Here is a 21537-nt window from a genome sequence, read left to right as displayed (position 1 = left end):
AAACATATAAATAATTGTGCGCATTACCAATCGTAAATTATCAAAACCTGCGATCATGTCTGTTGTGAGAACTCTATGACAGCAAGGGTTGATATAGTATTGATAAACTGACATACTGGAGCACTGTTAAGACTAACTAAATTGTGGTGGAGAGCGTAGACCTTATGAAGTGATAAATTAATTGTTCTTTTACTAATAATGCCGGAGTAGTTTTTAAGTTCGGGATGTACCTCTGTGAGGGTTGTCGCTATAATCCAAACAAATTTGGTTTATATTCCTTAATTGAATTTTCATTTCATTTATTCGGTGGTAACTATGAATAGAATGTAAAAAAATCGTCGGTTTTGTACTAGTTGAAGTGTAGATAGAAAAACTTTAGGGTGACTCTTCGAGTTGAAATCACATAAATTTCAATCAAAATTACACTCGATGTATCGTCATGGTAAGTCTCTCATATATACGTGCATCATCTGTATTGGGATTCCTCTTAGTGCGTGCTCTGTAGCAAGTGTAAAAATCAAGAACATGTCAACACAGGGAAATAAACATATGGGATCAAAGACCTAGTAATCATTCTATAAATTCATCATACACATCAAAAGACAGCATTTGATGGTGTCCGTAAGAACTTAAGAAAAGTTTATCCTATGTATATTAATCCATTGACACGAATATTACATCTCTGTGAACCTACCTGTCAAAGACATTTACGCCAAAGTCTGGAGCATACACCATTATACTACAAAGAATGGGAAACGCAGAATGCAAAAAGGCGACTGTTACTTTGATACTAAGTAGTTGAAGTATTGATGTTACATATTCTTATTCTAGCTTAAATATTTCTACACAATTTAAATGTCAATACAAAAGGAAACATTCGTATATATACTACAGGGTATCCAGTGCTACTTTGTTCTAGTAAACAATGGTTCCAACAATTTTCTCAGGTGTCGAATTAGAGTTGTACAAGTAATTGCTTATGATTTCTCATCAAATATTTAGTGTTAAATTGCAACGGATGTTAAAACCTGCAATTGATTCTTAGCAAAAACCTTTCTTGAAGAAACTCATATAACTTTAAGGGAGTTTATGTGTACTACATTGACAATCAAAATATATTTTTGTTTATTGATTTATTTGATTCATTCATCCAATTACTGTCTGTTCACCATCGCCTTGCCTGTAAAAGAGATATATTTCATTTACTAGAAAGCAAAAATAAGATTTAGACCCCCGCAAATAAAGGTTATCGGTATATAGGAATCGTCGTCTGTCTCTATGTCGGTGTCTATCTGTCTGTCCATGTTCATTGTAAGCACAACTCCTTCTTAACCGCTAGATATATTGGTGTTTAAGTCCAAGTTCGAATTCTTTATTGTAAACTCTCACACACGAAATGCGTTACATTAATTACCATTTAGTTTCCGACAGTTAAACTGTTGAATATGTGGTACATTATTTAAGGAATGACTGTAATATTTTTTCTGTCTATGAAGAAATAACATCAAAAATGTGGTGCATACTGATTAACCCGCGTAGCGAGTTATTTTAAAGTGTGCACCACATTTTTTATGTTATTTCGAATAGACAGAAAAAATATTACAGTCATTTCTTATAATTTAATTCTAAATTCCATTTTAAACGAGAGTAAACCATGAAAAAACGTTGATGACTTCACGGTCACATGACAAAATTATGTCTATGAGCTGATAAACAAAACAACGTCAGCCAATCAGAAGACGCGTTACATTCAAAATTAAATTTTTGAATTATAATACTCTATAGAAATATTCCTAAATATAAAAATATTAAATATTATCATACTCTGAATAGCAGTTCAAAAAAAATAATCTAAAATAAAACTTTCTAAAAACAAGTTTATTCAATAATCAACAGATCAATATTATGGGAGTATTCCATCACCTTTTATCAGAAATAAGGTGTTGATAGCGTTATTGTTCTGTAATTCTGTAACACGTTGATAATTATAACACAAAATTTTCTATTTCAAATTTAAAAATTATGTCAGACCACAACTGTTACAAAATGTAATCAACGTAAAAAGGTAGGATTTTTTCTTCTGGAAAGGTAAAGAAGAAAAGTGTCCACTTTGAAAACTAGACTTACATCCTTTTACACAAGGGATAATTCTTAAGGTCACATGAATAATCATCCCACTGAAACTCTTGATGCACCATCATCCCCAAACAGTGTTGATTGTTGCCTGCATTGTTGGGTTCGTTCGGAAACCAGTGAGTGTATTCGATCAGTTCCATATTGTCTGCCCACATCCACATACCTTCAAGTAACATATCTGTTCCTCCCAACCACACCTCTACTGAAGGACCTGTTGCTATAATATAGTATTTGGTTATTATTAATGTGTATCAATATGATTATAAGTGTTTTATTTGTAAACGCAAAAAGGAAGAAAAGATGTCAATGCAATAAAAAAAAGAAAAACAAAACCGACAAAACCATGACAAAAAAAAAATTACAAAAAAAACCAAATAACAATGCTAACAAAAAAATAAATCATTGATTTGCATTTATAAATGAAACTTTATGGGCTAACTGGGGTATAGAAATATTGTCATTCCGACTTCTACCGACCGACAGTAAAACCCTCGAACAAGTAAGTCGTCGTTTAGCTGTGCAGAATGTATAAATTCGCAGCTATGTTCGGTCCATATGAGTCTGATGCCTCTTGTAGGTTGGTGTGGCACGCTTTCTGCAAATTATGAACCTTTACAAAAACTCTTTGAGTGCTCCGTAGGTCGCCAGTTGCAAGGCTAAATTTCTCTCTCAATCGAATATATACTCCTTTTTCAGTGGCATTCAAAATTGTACCCTATCACCCCGGTCAACTCCCTATTGCATAATCAATCTTTTATATGTATTGTTAATTTGTATTCGTCCTTAACATGTATGAAATTTTTGCTGATAGAATTTGAGCAAACAAAAATCAATCGATTAATTTGTGAATGTTTTTTTAGAAACAAGTGATTTAAGCACGATAAGCATATAAATCGTTTTTAACTACCACACCTCACCAGTAACCATTATTGCCATGATTTAAACAATTCATCAGTGTTTTATAAATTTCCAGTTTATGAAATTATGTAATTTTGCTAAAACTTAGGTTACAACTTCTTCAAGCAAAGACGGTTTTGGTAGTTATTTTAAGACCGTTTTGGTATGTTTGCTCTTATAAGTTTGTCTTTTTAAAATTTTGACTACTATTGGAACCAATGATGGATATCCCATAATAAATACGTATTGTGCTCAAGGATATAACGTCATTTTGGTTCTTTTATCGGTGAACCAAAAAGCATCTGTACTTTTAAAACATGTATAAACCTTAAATGATATACTGCTTTGATTTGAAATAATTCTTATTGGTTTTACTCTTTAAAATACAACTACTTAAACGATCGTGTTCTCTTAAAAACCAAGCAGTAATTCACACAAAGTTAAGCAATACACGAGTACCGCAGGTATAGTATCTTTTCTTTGGTTTCTCTTTGATTTAGGACGAGTTAGGATAATCATAATGCATCCATTATTTAAGTAATGGGCATTATGGTAGGCGGTACAGACCTTACAGACACGATAAATGGGTACATTTCTTAGTCATCCTTTGTTTAAGTAATGGGCATTATGGTAGGCGGTACAGACCTTACAGACACGATAAATGGGTACATTTCTTTAATCATCCTTTGTTTAAGTAATGGGCATTATGGAAGGCGGTACAGACCTTACAGACACGATAAATGGGTACATTTCTTTAATCATCCTTTGTTTAAGTAATGGGCATTATGGAAGGCGGTACAGACCGTACAGACACGATAAATGGGTTTATTTCTTTAGTCATCCTTTGTTTAAGTAATGGGCATTATGGTAGGCGGTACAGACCTTACAGACAAGATAAATGGGTATATTTCTTTAATCATCCTTTGTTTAAGTAATGGGCATTATGGAAGGCGGTACAGACCTTACAGACACGATAATTGGGTACATTTCTTTAGTCATCCTTTATTTAAGTAATGGGCATTATGGAAGGCGGTACAGACCTTACAGACACGATAAATGGGTATATTTCTTTAATCATCCTTTGTTTACGTAATGGGCATTATGGTAGGCGGTACAGACCTTACAGACACGATAAATTGGTACATTTCTTTAATCATCCTTTGTTTAAGTAATGGGCATTATGGTAGGCGGTACAGACCTTACAGACACGATAAATTGGTACATTTCTTTAATCATCCTTTGTTTAAGTAATAGGCATTATGGTAGGCGGTACAGACCTTACAGACACGATAAATAGGTACATTTCTTTAATCATCCTTTGTTTAAGTAATGGGCATTATGGAAGGCGGTACAGACCTTACAGACACGATAAATGGGTACATTTCTTTAATCATCCTTTGTTTAAGTAATAGGCATTATGGTAGGCGGTACAGACCTTACAGACACGATAAATGGGTACATTTCTTAAATCATCCTTTGTTTACGTAATGGGCATTATGGAAGGCGGTACAGACCTTACAGACACGATAAATGGGTATATTTCTTTAATTATCCTTTGTTTAAGTAATGGGCATTATGGAAGGCGGTACAGACCTTACAGACACGATAAATGGGTATTTTTCTTTAATCATCCTTTGTTTACGTAATGGGCATTATGGAAGGCGGTACAGACCTTACAGACACGATAAATGGGTATATTTCTTTAGTCATCTTTTGTTTACGTAATGGGCATTATGGAAGGCGGTACAGACCTTACAGACACGATAAATGGGTATATTTCTTTAATCATCCTTTGTTTACGTAATGGGCATTATGGAAGGCGGTACAGACCTTACAGACACGATAAATGGGTATATTTCTTTAATCATCCTTTGTTTAAGTAATGGGCATTATGGAAGGCGGTACAGACCTTACAAACACGATAAATGGGTATATTTCTTTAGTCATCCTTTGTTTAAGTAATGGGCATTATGGTAGGCGGTACAGACCTTACAGACACGATAAATGGGTGTATTTCTTTAATCATCCTTTGTTTAAGTAATGGGCATTACGGAAGTCGGTACAGACCTTACAGACACGATAAATGGGTATATTTCTTTAATCATCCTTTGTTTACGTAATGGGCATTATGGTAGGCGGTACAGACCTTACAGACACGATAAATTGGTACATTTCTTTAATCATCCTTTGTTTAAGTAATAGGCATTATGGTAGGCGGTACAGACCTTACAGACACGATAAATAGGTACATTTCTTTAATCATCCTTTATTTAAGTAATGGGCATTATGGAAGGCGGTACAGACCTTACAGACACGATAAATGGGTACATTTCTTTAATCATCCTTTGTTTAAGTAATAGGCATTATGGTAGGCGGTACAGTCCTTACAGACACGATAAATGGGTACATTTCTTAAATCATCCTTTGTTTAAGTAATGGGCATTATGGAAGTCGGTACAGACCTTACAGACACGATAAATGGGTATATTTCTTTAATCATCCTTTGTTGAAGTAATGGGCATTATGGAAGGCGGTACAGACCTTACAGACACGATAATTGGGTATATTTCTTTAATCATCCTTTGTTTACGTAATGGGCATTATGGTAGGCGGTACAGAACTTACAGACACGATAAATTGGTACATTTCTTTAATCATCCTTTGTTTAAGTAATAGGCATTATGGTAGGCGGTACAGACCTTACAGACACGATAAATAGGTACATTTCTTTAATCATCCTTTGTTTAAGTAATGGGCATTGTGGAAGGCGGTACAGACCTTACAGACACGATAAATGGGTACATTTCTTTAATCATCCTTTGTTTAAGTAATGGGCATTATGGAAGGCGGTACAGACCTTACAGACACGATAAATGGGTATATTTCTTTAATCATCCTTTGTTTAAGTAATGGGCATTATGGAAGGCGGTACAGACCTTACAGACACAATAAATGTGTATATTTCTTTAATTATCCTTTGTTTACGTAATGGGCATTATGGTAGGCGGTACAGACCTTACAGACACGATAAATGGGTACATTTCTTTAATCATCCTTTGTTTAAGTAATAGGCATTATGGTAGGCGGTACAGACCTTACAGACACGATAAATGGGTACATTTCTTAAATCATCCTTTGTTTACGTAATGGGCATTATGGAATGCGGTACAGACCTTACAGACACGATAAATGGGTACATTTCTTTAATCATCCTTTGTTTAAGTAATGGGCATTATGGAATGCGGTACAGACCTTACAGACACGATAAATGGGTATATTTCTTTAATCATCCTTTGTTTACGTAATGGGCATTATGGAAGGCGGTACAGACCTTACAGACACGATAAATGGGTACCTTTCTTTAATCATCCTTTGTTTACGTAATGGGCATTATGGAAGGCGGTACAGACCTTACAGACACGATAAATGGGTATATTTCTTTAATCATCCTTTGTTTACGTAATGGGCATTATGGTAGGCGGTACAGACCTTACAGACACGATAAATGGGTATATTTCTTTAATCATCCTTTGTTTAAGTAATGGGCATTATGGAAGGCGATACAGACCTTACAGACACGATAAATGGGTACATTTCTTTAGTCATCCTTTGTTTAAGTAATGGGCATTATGGTTGGCGGTACAGACCTTACAGACACGATAAATGGGTACATTTCTTTAGTCATCCTTTGTTTAAGTAATGGGCATTATGGTTGGCGATACAGACCTTACAGACACGATAAATGGGTACATTTCTTTAATTATTCTTGTTAAAGAATATTTACTACCGAACATGGATAACAAAAGTATAAACATTAGTACAAAAAAAAAGAATAAAGGTGATGGTTAGAAAATTGTATCCAGCAACCGAGCATGGTTTTACCACAAATTGTAAAAATATTGTTTTTTTTTTTTGATTGCTTAATATAAAGTCCATTTCTGTTTTCCGATTTATTTCTTCAATCTTACCGCTATGTTTTTGTTACTGTTTTTTACAGCTGTTTTTTTTTAAGTAAAGCTGTTAACATGTATTTCCTATATGGTCCTGTATAATGTATGTTACATACTGGATAACACCATTAATTGGAATTAAAACCAGAAACTACATGTGCCATAGATTATGAGCATAACATTTTGGTGCGTTCATTATCTTATTGAAAAACATCTACACATTCTACAAAAACAGTTGATTAAAACAAAATCATTAGGCATAGAGGTTTCGGGATGACAAAAGAAAATAAATTTTGTCAACCAGGTTATATACTGTGACGAGGAAACAATACTGATGACATTTGAGAGTCTACATTCTATACATCTAACTATCCGATCAGCATTCCTGAATATACTTACTATTTGCTTTTTTCAACATCTGAACAATAAATGTGTTCTCTTCGGCGTTGTTTATCCATGCTAATTTTGCTTTTACTGCATCACAAAGTCGCTGGATATATATTAAATCAATGATACATATTTGTGCTTATAAACCTCAATTTGCTTCTGTTATTTCTATAGACTTTTTTATTAGTTAATCGAGTGTTTTTGTTTCTCTCAGACTTTTGGATGCATGTATACCCAAAGAAGAACAATACAATATCCTATGTCATGTCGATCAGATTTTAAATTCTAACAAATTTATGTGTTATGATTTAAATTAAAATTGGGTGTATCAGTGTTTTTGTGATACTTAAAAATTTGTTAACTGACTATTAGTAAGTGTTTTACACTATGTAAACCAAAGTAAGTGAAAAATTTCCTACTATAATGCTCAAATACAGACCGAAAATTGTATCTTTTTCAAAAAATATTTAGATGAGGATTAAAAGTTGACTTATTTGATGAAGGTTTGAACATTAAACTTCAGAAAGCCATTTAAAAAGTATGATAATAGTACTGAGCAATAGTTGTGGTGTTTCGATATACATGGTATTCTTATCATTACAGGGATGAAAGTAAAGTTCTATAATTACCAAAGCTTCCGCCCACGTAGTTGGAACCGGAAGTAGCACATAACAGTTATTTTCATGAGTGGAAAATCCTGAAGGGCAGGCAAACGTCACTGAAAAAATACACAACAATGAAAATTCAAAAATTATCCTTTAACTTCACTATCCGCTATATAGATGATGTCATCTCACTAAATAATTCCAAGTTTGGTGACTATGTTGAACGCATCTATCCAATCGAACTTGAAATAAAGGATACAACACATACAGTTAAGTCTGCCTCATATCTTGACCTACATCTAGAAATTGAAAAAGAGAGACGATTGAGAACAAAACTTTACGAAAAACGACATGATTTCAACTTTTTAATTGGGAACTTTAAATTTCTATGTAGTAACATTTCAGCAGCGCCTGTATATGGAGTATATATCTCCCAGTTGATAAGATATTCCAGCGCTTACGTTTCCTATCATGATTTCCGTGATAGAGGGTTGCTGCTCACAAGGAAAGTTCCAAGTGGTGAAGTTAAAATCAATTCTTCGGTATATCTTTTTAACAGATGACGACGGATGTGTCCCAATCGTGAATGTCACCTACCGAATTAAACTTATCACCGGATTTATACTTACACGAGCAACACGAAGGGTGCCACATGTGGAGCAGGATCTGCTTACCCTTCCGGAGCGACTGAGACCACCCTCGGTTTTTGATGGGGTTCGTGTTGCTCAGTCTTTAGTTTTCTATGTTGTGTTTTGTGTACTGTTGTTTGTCTTTTCGCCGGTTTTCGTTTTTTTTTCTATGACATTGTCAGTTTGTTTTCTCCTATGAGTTTGAATATCACTTTACTCTGTGGTATCTTTCACTTCCCTTTCGATTTTTTATTTTCTGAAAAGCAAAAATCAATAATAATCTTTGTCGATGAATATTGTACATCACGTTGAACTTTATATGCATATATGCAAGAAACAACAACCGCTTTCATTCCAGAAACTGTGTATTCAAACACTTTGTTTGTTCTACATGAAACTTGTGTCAATAAAACGATCATGGTATAAAAATCGTAAAGAAAACACATTTGATGAATAACTAGTATACAGATATATAAAGACTGTTGTGCAGCTTAACAGAAAGTACAATACAAGAATGACGATGTCGGACTCTTTTTAGTTTTACCTGACACAAAGAATAGAACAGCGAGAAGAATGTTGTGATCCATGGCGACCGAGATAAGACGACCGAGATAACACGTGTCTGTCTGATCTGATAGACGCTGTATTTTCTTTTATCTCATTTTACTATATATAGTAATTCATAGAGGTCAGATATGTTACATAATTAAAACTGTTGACTCTGGTTTAACTGTAACGAAGTCTTTATTGTAATTGTTTATTCAAAAATAGAAGATAACAGTTATGTAAATAAAACGCGTTGGTATATTCAAATGAGATAGAGAACCGCAGGTACGAAAAAAACTATATTAATGACATTAAAATAGAATAATATCAAATATTTAAGCATAATTTAATTAATAAAAAAAATCGATATAACAATTTAACCGCCTTAGTGAGTGCTTGCATCCCAGGGGCGCATTACAATGCTGGGTGTCATTTGTACAATGGATTTGATTTACTTTCCGTATCGACAGAACACTTAAGTCGGGGAATATTTCATAGCGATGCACCGTAAATAATTGCAAAGGTATTTCAACAGATTCCCTTTTTCTTCCAGGTCTTCGGGCATCACTACCGTCAGCAGAATCCAAGCATACTACATGTATTTTTGTGTACGTGACGACATGTTAAACCAGTACTTTTAATCTTCTCATTTACTTTGTTTTTGCATTTTCACCTGTATATTATTCCAGGACTAAGTGCGTGTACATAATAAAACGGACCTATCCTGCACGAAAATAATAGTTAAATACATAAACAAGTATAATCTACCTGTATCTACCTGAGTTTTCCTGAAAAAGAATGCGCTCAAATGTAATCAAAAGCTGCGCGCAAACGTAATGCACCGCATCCCAGGAATTTTGAGATGAAGGACACTTCCGAAACTAGAAGAGAGGGACGAAAGATACCATAGGGACAGTCAAACTCATAGATCGAAAACAAACTGACAACGTCATGGCCAAAAATAAAAAGACAAACAGACAAATAATAGTACAGATGACAACAAACTAGAATGTATATATATATGCATGCAAAACAAATTTCTTGTTAGAGGGGTCTAAATACAGCACAAACAACATTTTCCAAAAGACCAAAAAAGTGAAAAAGTATATTTTAACAAAACGCATTTGACTAACAGGTCGAACAACAAATGTTTTAAAACCCGGCTGACTGCCATTGGCGATTGCCAAATAAACGGATCACCGATGTAATAAATGGATCTTAATTATAAATTTAACACTAAACAGAAAACAATAAACTTGCAGAATAGATGGTATACCGCAACAAAAAGTGCAAAGGTTTTTGTACACCATATCCGGATTTCGACAATTAATGTCTCTTCAGTGATGTTAGGAATCGAAACGGTATTTGGAAAGCCATACAATTTACCTCAATTTAGGATAGACTCTTGAATTTTGAGGAGTCAAAATAGGATGAACGGATCATATAAACCCGAAGGAAAAATATAATACAAGCCCAAACGAAAAAATATAAACAAGTCTAAATTGAAAACAACGTTCAAACCTATGATTGCGTTGGATAAAAACCGCAATTTTTATACGTGTGCATGCAAAACAAATTTCTTGTTAGAGGGGTCTAAATACAGCACAAACATCATTTTTCAAAAGACCAAAAAAGTGAAAAAGTATATTTTAACAAAACGCATTTGACTAACAGGTCGAACAACAAATGTTCTCAAACCCTGCTGACTGCCATTGGCGATTGCCAAATAAACGGATCACCGATGTAATAAATGGATCTTAATTATAAATTTAATACTAAACAAAAAACAATAAAACTTGCGGAAAAGATGGTATACCGCAAACAAAAGGTGCAAAGGTTTTTGTACACCATATCCGGATTTCGACAATTAATGTCTCTTCAGTGATGTTAGGCATCGAAACGGTATTTGGAAGGCCATACAATTTACCTCAATTTGGGATAGACTCTTGAATTTTGAGGAGTCAAAATAGGATGAACGGATCATATAAACCCGAAGGCAAATATAATACAAGCCCAAACGAAAAAATATAAACAAGTCTAAATTGTAAACAACGTTCAAACCTATGATTGCGTTGGATAAAAACAGCAATTTTTATACGTGCATGCAAAACAAATTTCTTGTTAGAGGGGTCTAAATACAGCACAAACAACATTTTCCAAAAGACCAAAAAAGTGAAAATGTATATTTTCACAAAACGTATTTGACTAACAGGTATATATATATATATATATATATATCTTGATCCTTTCCTCGATATTTACACATATGGAAAACTTCAAACTAGAATTTTAGACAAAAGTGATGATTTCAACTTTCTAATTGTCAAATTCTCATTTCTCAACAGTAAAATACCCTCTATGCCATCTCATATGGCGTTTACATATCTCAATTGATACATTGCGCTCGTGCATGTTCAAAATATATATACTGACCTCATTAACAGAGATGAACTCTTTACACAGAAACTTCTCCGACAGGTAGAACGACTGAAATCGACGCTTCATACGTTTAGCGGTCACCATCGTGAGATTGTTGACCTATAAGATATATCTGTGTTTCTACTTATATATATATTTTGCTTTCTTAGATCTTTAGATACCATAATAGTCACCCAAGTGTAATTTTACAGATTGTGTCCCGGCCATCCTTGATTGTGTCATACTGACTAAGTATGGATTCGCATGGCGGGTGATGCATGCTTGGCATGAGACGTTTAGCCTGTCGACTCATCCGATGTCGCTTCTTTTTTAAGTTCATGCGATTCCTTCAGTTTTTATTTATTACCTTGAATTGTCTGAATCGATTGATGAGATTTGAACATCAGTAAACTACTGTTTTGTTTAAACATATTGTTTTGTCCAAAAGGACAAATAGATTATACACAGGTGTTTCAACTTTCTCTAAAACAAAACTACTGTTGCATAAATTTACAAATCAAGAGCCTATTCTTGTGACAGCATCTTAGAGATAGACATCCCAACGTTGGTTCACATGTTCATTCTTTGTATAATTGATATAATTGGGTCACCCACAAGCATATCGTATTTAAATATTTTATTTGAGGGGTCAATCAGAAATTCGGGTCCTCTTAACCGAAGTTTCGCAGTATCGGCGATCTTGTAAATGATGTTAAACCAATCAGAACGGCCAAAACAGCGACGTTACAGTTATGCAACAATTTTCTGAAGTTGTCCGTTGGAATATATGGTTTGAATAACTAAGAAACAATGGTGTTATTGATATGGCATGATCAGTAAGGAAGAATATTTGCAAAGCAAAATGCTTTACTTCTACGATTACTATCGCATTCCAGAATGAATAATTTTGGCGACGAGTGTTCTCGGCAGTGTGCATTTACACAAATTATGCAGGTCATTCCAAATCAACTGGTATAACATCTTTTTTCCAAAATAAGATTGATATGATGATTTAACTACACATGACATAATAAAAATACAAAAGATCGTCGTCAATAAGAGACAAATGTCTTGCTTAAATTCGGCTGTGATGTGGATAAATTTAATAGAGGCAATTGAAGGTTTACCATCAACACCAAATCCCTACATGTAAAAACTAGTTACGATATAACTAAAACCAAGAATTGGAAAAAGTTTTTGACTTGAGGCAAATGAACATGTGGAAGTGATAAACAATTTTGCATGAGATGTTAATTATAAGTTAGCACTGTTAGTTGTTGTTTGCCCGTGTCATGTGCTTTGATTTTTTTCAATTCCAATTTTCTTTCGGAGTGATCGCTCTTATGAATGAAAAGCTTAATTTGGATACCACTGCTTAATATGAATAAAGTTTGTAATGTCGATGGTAACAACTGTGCAATATGTTATGTTTCTTTTAAGACATAAAGAATTTTAAACTACTTGAAACCGAAGTGATCAGAGACTTATGCTCCAGGGAAGAAAAGGTACATTTAACGAACAAATTATGTTTTCTTCGTGTACATGCTTTTAATATAACTACTATATAAGTATTAACATTTAAAAAGTAAACTTATTAATCATTGAAATTTATAAAATCTCTTCAAATATTACAATCAATCGCAAATAATAAAAACTTCAAAAAATATATATGCACTAAATATAAACAATGATATGCTCTCTGTTAATAAAAACAAATACACAACCATGTTACCGTCAAAGAGAAGGGCTACGTTTGTTTTGAAGTACATGTTTAAGTCCAATGCCCGGAATTAATAATAACATTTCAAGTTCTGCTATTCAAGAAAAAACAGAAACCTTTTCTTTTCCTTTCCATTCCCTTTTGGCTTGAAATTTGATTGACCTCTCTAAAACCTCTGTTCAAAGACATAATTCAATTAAATCCAAAAATAAATTTAACGTATTTTCTCAAAAGTTGAAATTGATGTCCATGTACCATTAAAAGACAGAATGTACTTCAAAAAAATGATATACACGTTTCTAGAGTAACAGATATGTAAATTAAGTCCTCAAAATCTATGATACAAAAAGTCTGTTTTACTTTGACATACCATAAAAATACTACTTTATCCACAAAGAAATTGCCAGGAATTCAGTAATGTTCGGGGGAGAGGAAACATAACGCTGAAACAGTAAGGTTCGGATACCTTTAAACATTAAAACCACAAAGCTGATTTTTTTTATATCTTGACCACCAAAAGTCGAATGAATGTTTAACAATTATATAAAAAAGTAACATTCTCCTTTCACAAGTTCCTGATTTAAAAAGGACAGGGGATATTTAGGAATACTCCTTGCAATAGTCTACATACAGTATGGTTGTTTTCAAATCTGTTCTCGTAAAGCTGAGTTTCTAGAATTCAATACTTATAGATTGCAGTCTGTTATTTAGTAAAAACTAAAACAAATTTCAATAGAAAATGTTTTCCTACGAAATACACTGCATTATAAACTTGATATTCATAACTACAATTTTCAAATTACATGTATTAACAGTACCTTAATTACGAATGATGAACATTGATTCTACATGGCTAATAGCAGTGGTTAATATCAATTTAAGTTTAGATAGGTGTATTTCAAATATATTTATTTCATTTGATTTATGGTGAAAACCTAGCGTTGATGAAACCTATATATTTGAATATTAATACAAGTCTAAATAATATACATGCACTTTAAAAATGTATTGACAATTTTACATTTATCCGTAAATTTAAAGTCATTTAAGGCTGTTGAATTTCTGTTGCTGTTGACAAGCAATTTTGATGCATTTTCACAAATTCAAGTGAGGATCCAGGATTTTGAAAAGGGAAGGGGGGGCTAGTTAGCCAACGTTTGGACTGATGCTTGTAAAAAGTATATTCATTTACCATATATGTAGCTCCATAAGGGGTGCCCGGGCCGCCTGCCCCCCCCCCCCCCTAAATCCGCCTAAAAATACAGATGAAGGTGAGGAACTGTAATTATTATAAGACTCGAACGTAAATTAAGTTCTAGGGAGAAAATTTAAGTCTCTTTAATACCGGATCTAACGTAACAAAAACACCTGGTTTCTTCGGCCAGGATTTACTACATCTAGATTATACCTTGGGAACAAAATGTAAAATTTCGATATTTTGATAATTTTGAATATTTACAACATCAAATTTTTTTTTTTAATACACATCATATTTGATACGTTTGGATGACGTATTTTTCAACAGACAATCTGCATTCCTTTGCAAACCAATTGTGCTTTTCTTGTTGCAGAATTGTTCCTTTATTCATATGTGGCAGATTGACTTCATATGGGAGCAATTCAGGAAGAATGAAAAGAAATTAGCATTATCCTTTAACTTCACGTTCCACTATATAGATGGTGTCCTCTCACTAAATATTTCAAAATTGAATGACTATGTTGAACGCTTCTATCCCACCAAACTTGAAATAAGGTATGTCAAAGGTACACTTATGCTGTCTCATATCTTGACTTACATCTGGAAATCAACAAAAAGGGTCAGTTGAGACTTAACTTTACGACAAAAGGGAGGATTTAGCTTTCCTATTATGAACTTTTCATTTCTATGTAGCAACATTCCAACAGCGCCTGCATAAAGAGTATATATCCCCCAGTTGATACAATATTCTAGAGCTTGTGTTTCCCCATCAGGATTTAATTAATAGATGATTGCTGCTTACAAGGTAGCTATTGAACCAAGGGTTCTGAGTGGTAAAGTTGGAAGTCATCCCTTGGAATGTTGTAAACGGACGGTATCATTATTTGGTTGGCCGTTATGGCATTTCTGTGTCACAGATGACAACAGATATGTAACAATAGCTGAAGTTTGAAATGAATGGAAACTAAGTATAGGCATGAACTGTGCGCTGCAAGTGTTTACACCAAACACGACGATAAACGGTCTTTCAATAAGAAAATACATGATATAAATCGAGAGAGCAGTGTGCGCGTAAATAGCCCTTTTCTACCATCGACGTTATGAGGAAGTTTAAAAATCAAATTAGGTTAATTTGGTTGTACATGAAACAATTGGCTATTCATCTTTAAATTTCCTCAACAATAAATATAGAGTGAAAAAATACGTTTTTCATAGATACATGCATGCCAAATATAACAATTACGGAAACCAAATAACTTCTACTGATAATTACAGTGTCAATCTAACCCGCACATTTCAGTTACATTACTACGCAATCTTTTTTCTTTTCTTCTGGTGGCGGAGGTGGTGCCGGGGTAGGTTGTGTCCTCAGTTGTCGTCTCTGTTGTTGTCCAGCATCATCTGGGCGAGGTCTACGCTGCTGGACAGCTCCCGCTTGTGTTTCTCTGTTTGCGCCGGATTGAGGTCTACCTGTAAGTTTACCAGCAATAGATCGCAATTCTTTCTCAACATTCTTCATTGGTTCCAAATAGCAGTATTCCAACCACATTTTTCGAAAGCATAGAATTTGCTTGACATGGGTAGTCTGGCCGCCAATAATGATTTCTTCTGTGATCAAAAACCGATGACGGACGGCTCCCAGTTTGTAAAACTTGTTAATGTCGTTGCCACACATTTCGTCGTCTAGGAAAAGGCATTTGTTTATAAGTTCGTCAGGAGAAAATCGAACGCAAAGCAACAAAAGAAGATCCCTATCATCATCAGTCAACTGCCTGTAACGAGAATAATTTCTCAACTTTTGAATTTTATCCGGACTTGCCTGCCGATTCATATCCATTGCATAGCAAATACTATCAAAATAGTACATTAGTTTTGCTATAGGATTTTCAGGAACTTCCACATCTCGTCCGAATTCATTCACACCTACTTCTGTTTTGCCAACAATAGCTGCAGCCATTTCACAATGCCCAGGTGTTTACATATGGAAATATATCTTATAATTTCACTTCCTTAATCTGCATCCTATTTTACACACACACAAAAGACGAAAGTAAAATTTAAAAGAAGCTTAACTCAAATTTAATTCATTTTGTTATCAACAATATGAAGTTTCAATTTTTCTTTATTTGCAACAAAAAATGAAAATGTCTTGACTAAATCGTGAAAATGCTTTCGTTTTATTTTGAGACACGTGATTACAGTAAATATCTATTTATGAATGACGTGTGTATTTAAAATCTATAATCTATGACTCGAAACATGATAGTGTTCTGTTTAAATGTATTATTAAACGAGATACAGGACATTTGATACGCTTAAGCCATGAACTCCTGTCCCTTGATTTATTATACTATTAGCTTTGTATGTGAAAGGGGTAAATAGTAATGCACATATATCTTCCCGTCCGTCACACTTTTGGTTTTGGTGTCATAAACTAAAGTACATTGAACACAATGAGATGGACCATACAAAAGAGGCCAATTTCTATTTTGTTGGCTCGGATATTTTACGTACAAGAATAATGGCCCTTAATTATCATAAACAAAAATTATGTTTTATACTCGACAATTATGACTAAAATAAAACTTGGAAGAACATTTTGAAATAATGTCATGTGCCATTCAAACGACAAAAACTAACGACCTAATTAATAACAATTTGATTTACGAAACAGAAATATGACAGACATGAACCAACGACAACCACTGAATTGCATGCTCCTGACTTGGGACAGGCACCTGAAAAATGTGGCGTGGTTAACATGTTTGTGGGCGCTCAAATCCCCTTTGTTGTAACAGCACAACATAAGAACAAACTGTAAAAATCAGTTGCAAACGGCTTACTGAACTCAGCAGATCAAAGTTATTTATCGATCTTAATCTAAACATCTATATGATTTGGATTTTGTGTTTATTTATGGATGTCCCAATTAATTGACAGAATCTTTTTGGATTCAAACGCAACGTCCTGGTCTATACTATACAGGTCACGTTCGATTTTGACAGTGTATATATGGATATTTACTGTTTAAGAGTATAATGATGCGCTCGCGGGAGTCTCTGATTACCTAGTTTTACATTGTTACCCATTCGACCCAACAACACAAAACCTAAAGATACCAGGAGGTCAAAATACGAATTTCCACATCAAATGTTTATATAATACAAACTGTATAGCTTTCAATTTTTTTTTGGATATTTTATGTTGATGTATTGGCGTATATTGACGTATACCACACTTATAATTTGCATAGAAGAATGCAAAAGTTTTCAACAAATGAATTCCAAGCGACAGGTATGTACTTTATAAATCGCTTCACTTTTTCCTTATATGGCAACATAATCACCTTGTCACGCCAAGCTGATAAATTGCAGCCGGTGCCCCTAAATGGATTTTGTCCTGTTGTTTAACAACTGATATACTTTTCTATATGACTTTACATATAAAAAACCGGCAAAAAGAAAGAACTGCAGTTAAACCCACTTGATGATGTCGATGACCATATTGATTGTGCGGTGTTTTGCTTTTCCGCCAAGTACAGGTAAAGAGTATACATAATAGATCTAAATTGAAATGAGACTTTTAAAGGGGCACTAGCTGTCAAATTCATGTTCACCGATTTGACTCAAATTCTCATATTTGATTTATAACAATGTAAAACATTTATCCAAATTATTAAAAGTCTAAAACAACCAACTTACAGGGCATGGGCTCGATAATATGTAGCTTCGTTTCGTGTATATTTTAGTCTAGACGCCATCTAATTAACTATCGAGTTAACCTCCGAAAACCTCCGATGGCCATATAAGGGATATAAACATAAATATAGATATAAATAGATTAAGCGAACTCGTGCAATTGGATTTTTCTAGGTCTACTTAATTTCATATTATAGATTAAACATATATGTTAATCATGGGTTTTACCTGTATAAGAATGTTTTTTGTGGATCGAATCTGTCAATCAAATGATTTATCTTTGTTTCACTTTCAATGATGACATTCGTTTGCTTTAAATAACTAATCACGCACGATGCATGCGTTATCCATCTCTAGCTAAGGGATAAATTGAAGTTCACATGAATACGGATTCAATGAGGTCGAATTATTCACTTGTAAGTGAATAATTCATCATCAATGTTTCTTAGCTTATTTTGACAAAATTGAACCATACTTGCTGCTAAAAGCGAATTATTATTTCACTATTTCACTTTCATTAATGATTGAACAAAAAAAATCATACTTTAGATTTTTTATATATCTCGTAGCTAGTGCCCCTTTAATAATAATGTTACAACATAGTTTTGATAGCTAAATATAACATAGTCATCATAAATCACATTCATCAAGAAACCAAAATGAAAATACAAAACATTGAGATTGTATTTTTTTCTCGTCTAAACCGTGGTTGTTAAATGGTTTTGCTGTCCATCTCTGTTGTGATTCTGGCTTTACAACTTTTTAGGGGTACATCTATACCATTTGTCTCCGTTTTTCAATACATAAGATATCATAAATGTAAGGTCTTAAAAAATTACAGACGTATTTTCTCCTCTTTATGTCTCCGAATAAAATATGTCCATTTTGTCACCTCGAATATGTGAACACTATACAATTTTATACCTTTAAGTGATCCTCTGTTTTGTATGAGAAGTGAGTATGAATTCACTCACTTACCCAATGGGGGCCGATAAATTCTTATGGTTAATGACTAATGAAGAAAGTTATGTTTTAAAACTTGTACTAAATATGATATCTAAACTAACAAAAAATCGGGATTCATTACTAAATCAAAACCCGGAAATATTAGAAGGATGGAGTTGTCTCTCCTTGTCCAAATCTAGCTGGATATCCTCAATATTTTTGAACATATTCTAAAGAAAAAAAAAATCTCACTATTTTTATACTAAAATTATGATCAATTATCACTGTAATGAACCATTATAGTCTGATTAGTTTATTGTTTAGTTTCTTTATTTATTTGTTATGAATAATTACATTGTAATTAATCTGCCCTAAGGGCACCTTGATTGGTTGATCAAATTATTCATCTATCTATCTATCTACTCTACAACATCACAGGCGGATTTAGGGGGGGCAGGGCGGCCGGTCCCCCTTTTGTGGGAAAAATTTGGTTAATTATATAGGGAATCACTGAAGCATGACTGCAGCGGGCCCCCTCTTAGGCAGTCAGTGGGCCCCCACTTATGAAAATTTCTGGATCCGCCACTGAACATGTCTTATACGAACTTCGTATTAAGCCGGATACGATACATGTACGTTATATCTTATCTGTAAATTGGCGCAAAAGCAATATTTGTTTTTGGCGCCAATGAAGTAAAACCCAGTGGCGCAATTGAAATAAAACCCAGTGGCGCAAATGAAATATTCAAATTTTAAAGTAAATTTGGATTTTATTCGATAAATACTTACGATCATAAATTCTGAGTGTAACCCCAATTGCGTCATAGGTCAGATGGAAAATCCCGACTAAAAATAAACGTACTCTCACTGGTCCGGACATATACCCCTGTTTGCCCATATTCTCCCATTCAATTTCCTCAAGACAGAAACGTAAGGAAAGGGGATGAAGGGGGGGCGGGTGGGACCTATAATTTATGATGGTAAGTATTTATCTAATAAAATCCAAATTTACTTTAAAATTTGAATATTTTATAGCTATAAATACGTTACCATCATAAATTCTGAGTAACAGAATCTAACGTAAAGCTGAATCCCATGTAACAGAAGAAACAGGAGGAAAGTTCAATCTTTGTGCTGAAACTATAGGTCCCAGAGAGTATAAGCTCTCGGCAAAAGTAGCCATAGATTGGAGGTAATGAGATATAAAAGAGTTCTCATTTCTCCAGAAACCTGCAGACAGTACCTCTTCTAAAGATGCACTGTTAAACACAGCCGAGGATGTAGAGATACCCCTAACATCATGAGCTTTAACATTAAAACTATTTAAAAGTTCTGCCTTAGAAGAACCATAAGCTAAAGATATGCGTTTGCATATCCAAGTAGAAATAGTTTTAACAGAAAGATCTGAGATTCCTTTTTTAATAGGAATAAAGAGTCTTGAGTTAGAAACAGAACGTAAACTACTCGTTTTATCCAGATAAATAGAAAGGATTCTTACTGGACATAAAAGAACAGAAATAGAATCGCTAGGGAGTGCAGGAATCACGACTGGTTCTGCACCCTTATCTGGAATCTGATTCTTTGCCAAAAAAAACAGGATCAGTTAAAAGAGTAACAGAAGATTTCTCCCTGTTGAATCGAAGGCAAGCATCAGAAATAGAGAAAGCATGGATTTCACTCCTTCTCCGCCCAGAAGCCAAAGCTAAAAGAACACAGCATTTATAGGAAAGAAACCTTAAATCTATTGTTTCTGCTGGTTCAAAAGGAGGAAGTTTTAAAAAGGATAAAACTAGTCCAAGGTCCCATTTAGGAACTAAAGTTTTTTGTCTTGGTCTTTCAAGACTAAAACTACGAACCAAAAGAGAAATATGCTCATTGTTTCCAAAATCTGGGCCACCAGAAATATGAATAGTTCTTGAAATAGCTGATCTATATCCCTTAATAGTAGAGGGACATAATCCTTTGGATTCAAAAAGAAAAACTAGAAAGTCTGCTAATTGTTGTACAGTGACTTGGAAAGGATCAATTGCCCGCTCACTACACCAATCTGAGAAGATTGACCATTTTGCATCATAGACAATGGTAGTGGAGTCTCTGACAGACTTTGTGAGATGCTTGGTTGCTCCTTCAGAAAAACCTCTCTTTCTGAGGCTAACCCTGAGAGAAGCCAGGCGTGTAGATGAAGTTTTTTCTGGATTTTGATAAAGAACCTTGCACTTGATTTGAGACAGAAGGTCTGGTATCAGAGGTAGAACTAGAGAACAAGCACATGATAGGCGCCGAAGGTCTGGAAACCAAGACTGTTTCGGCCATGCTGGAGCAATAACTATGATCTTGCAATTTTCCCCTGCTATTTTCTGAAGTACTGGGGAGAGAAACCTGAAAGGAGCGAAGGCGTACCCGAACAT

The 21537-nt window shown here is 34.1% G+C and overlaps 2 protein-coding genes and 1 long non-coding RNA gene across 3 annotated transcripts; all 3 read right to left on the bottom strand.

The window, feature by feature from the left end:
* Nucleotides 1-1135: 1135 nt before the first annotated feature.
* On the bottom strand, nucleotides 1136-8119 carry LOC127728934 (perlucin-like; the record flags this gene model as incomplete). Its single annotated transcript, XM_052236512.1, has 4 exons — nucleotides 1136-1180; nucleotides 2128-2353; nucleotides 7383-7473; nucleotides 8000-8119. Coding segments are annotated over 4 exons (471 nt in total), but the record flags the coding sequence as incomplete, so codon positions are not given.
* Nucleotides 4765-6499, bottom strand: LOC127728774 (uncharacterized). Its single transcript, XR_007994367.1, has 3 exons — nucleotides 6444-6499; nucleotides 6286-6364; nucleotides 4765-4863 (listed from the first exon to the last, which is right to left on the bottom strand). It is a non-coding gene; the product is annotated as an uncharacterized LOC127728774 (long non-coding RNA).
* A 4972-nt stretch (nucleotides 8120-13091) lies between the features above and the next one.
* On the bottom strand, nucleotides 13092-16514 carry LOC127729659 (uncharacterized). The gene has a single exon (XM_052237507.1). It carries the CDS (start codon nucleotides 16441-16443, stop codon nucleotides 15787-15789), a length of 657 nt encoding a protein of 218 aa, XP_052093467.1. The 5' UTR covers nucleotides 16444-16514; the 3' UTR covers nucleotides 13092-15786.
* Between the last annotated feature and the right edge of the window lie 5023 nt (nucleotides 16515-21537).

The sequence above is a fragment of the Mytilus californianus genome, unplaced genomic scaffold (genome assembly GCF_021869535.1).
Source record: "Mytilus californianus isolate M0D057914Y unplaced genomic scaffold, xbMytCali1.0.p SCAF_2, whole genome shotgun sequence".
In the NCBI taxonomy this organism is placed as follows: domain Eukaryota; kingdom Metazoa; phylum Mollusca; class Bivalvia; order Mytilida; family Mytilidae; genus Mytilus; species Mytilus californianus.
Note: the sequence above shows the minus strand (reverse complement) of the source record. Positions and strands in the feature narration are given on the sequence as shown.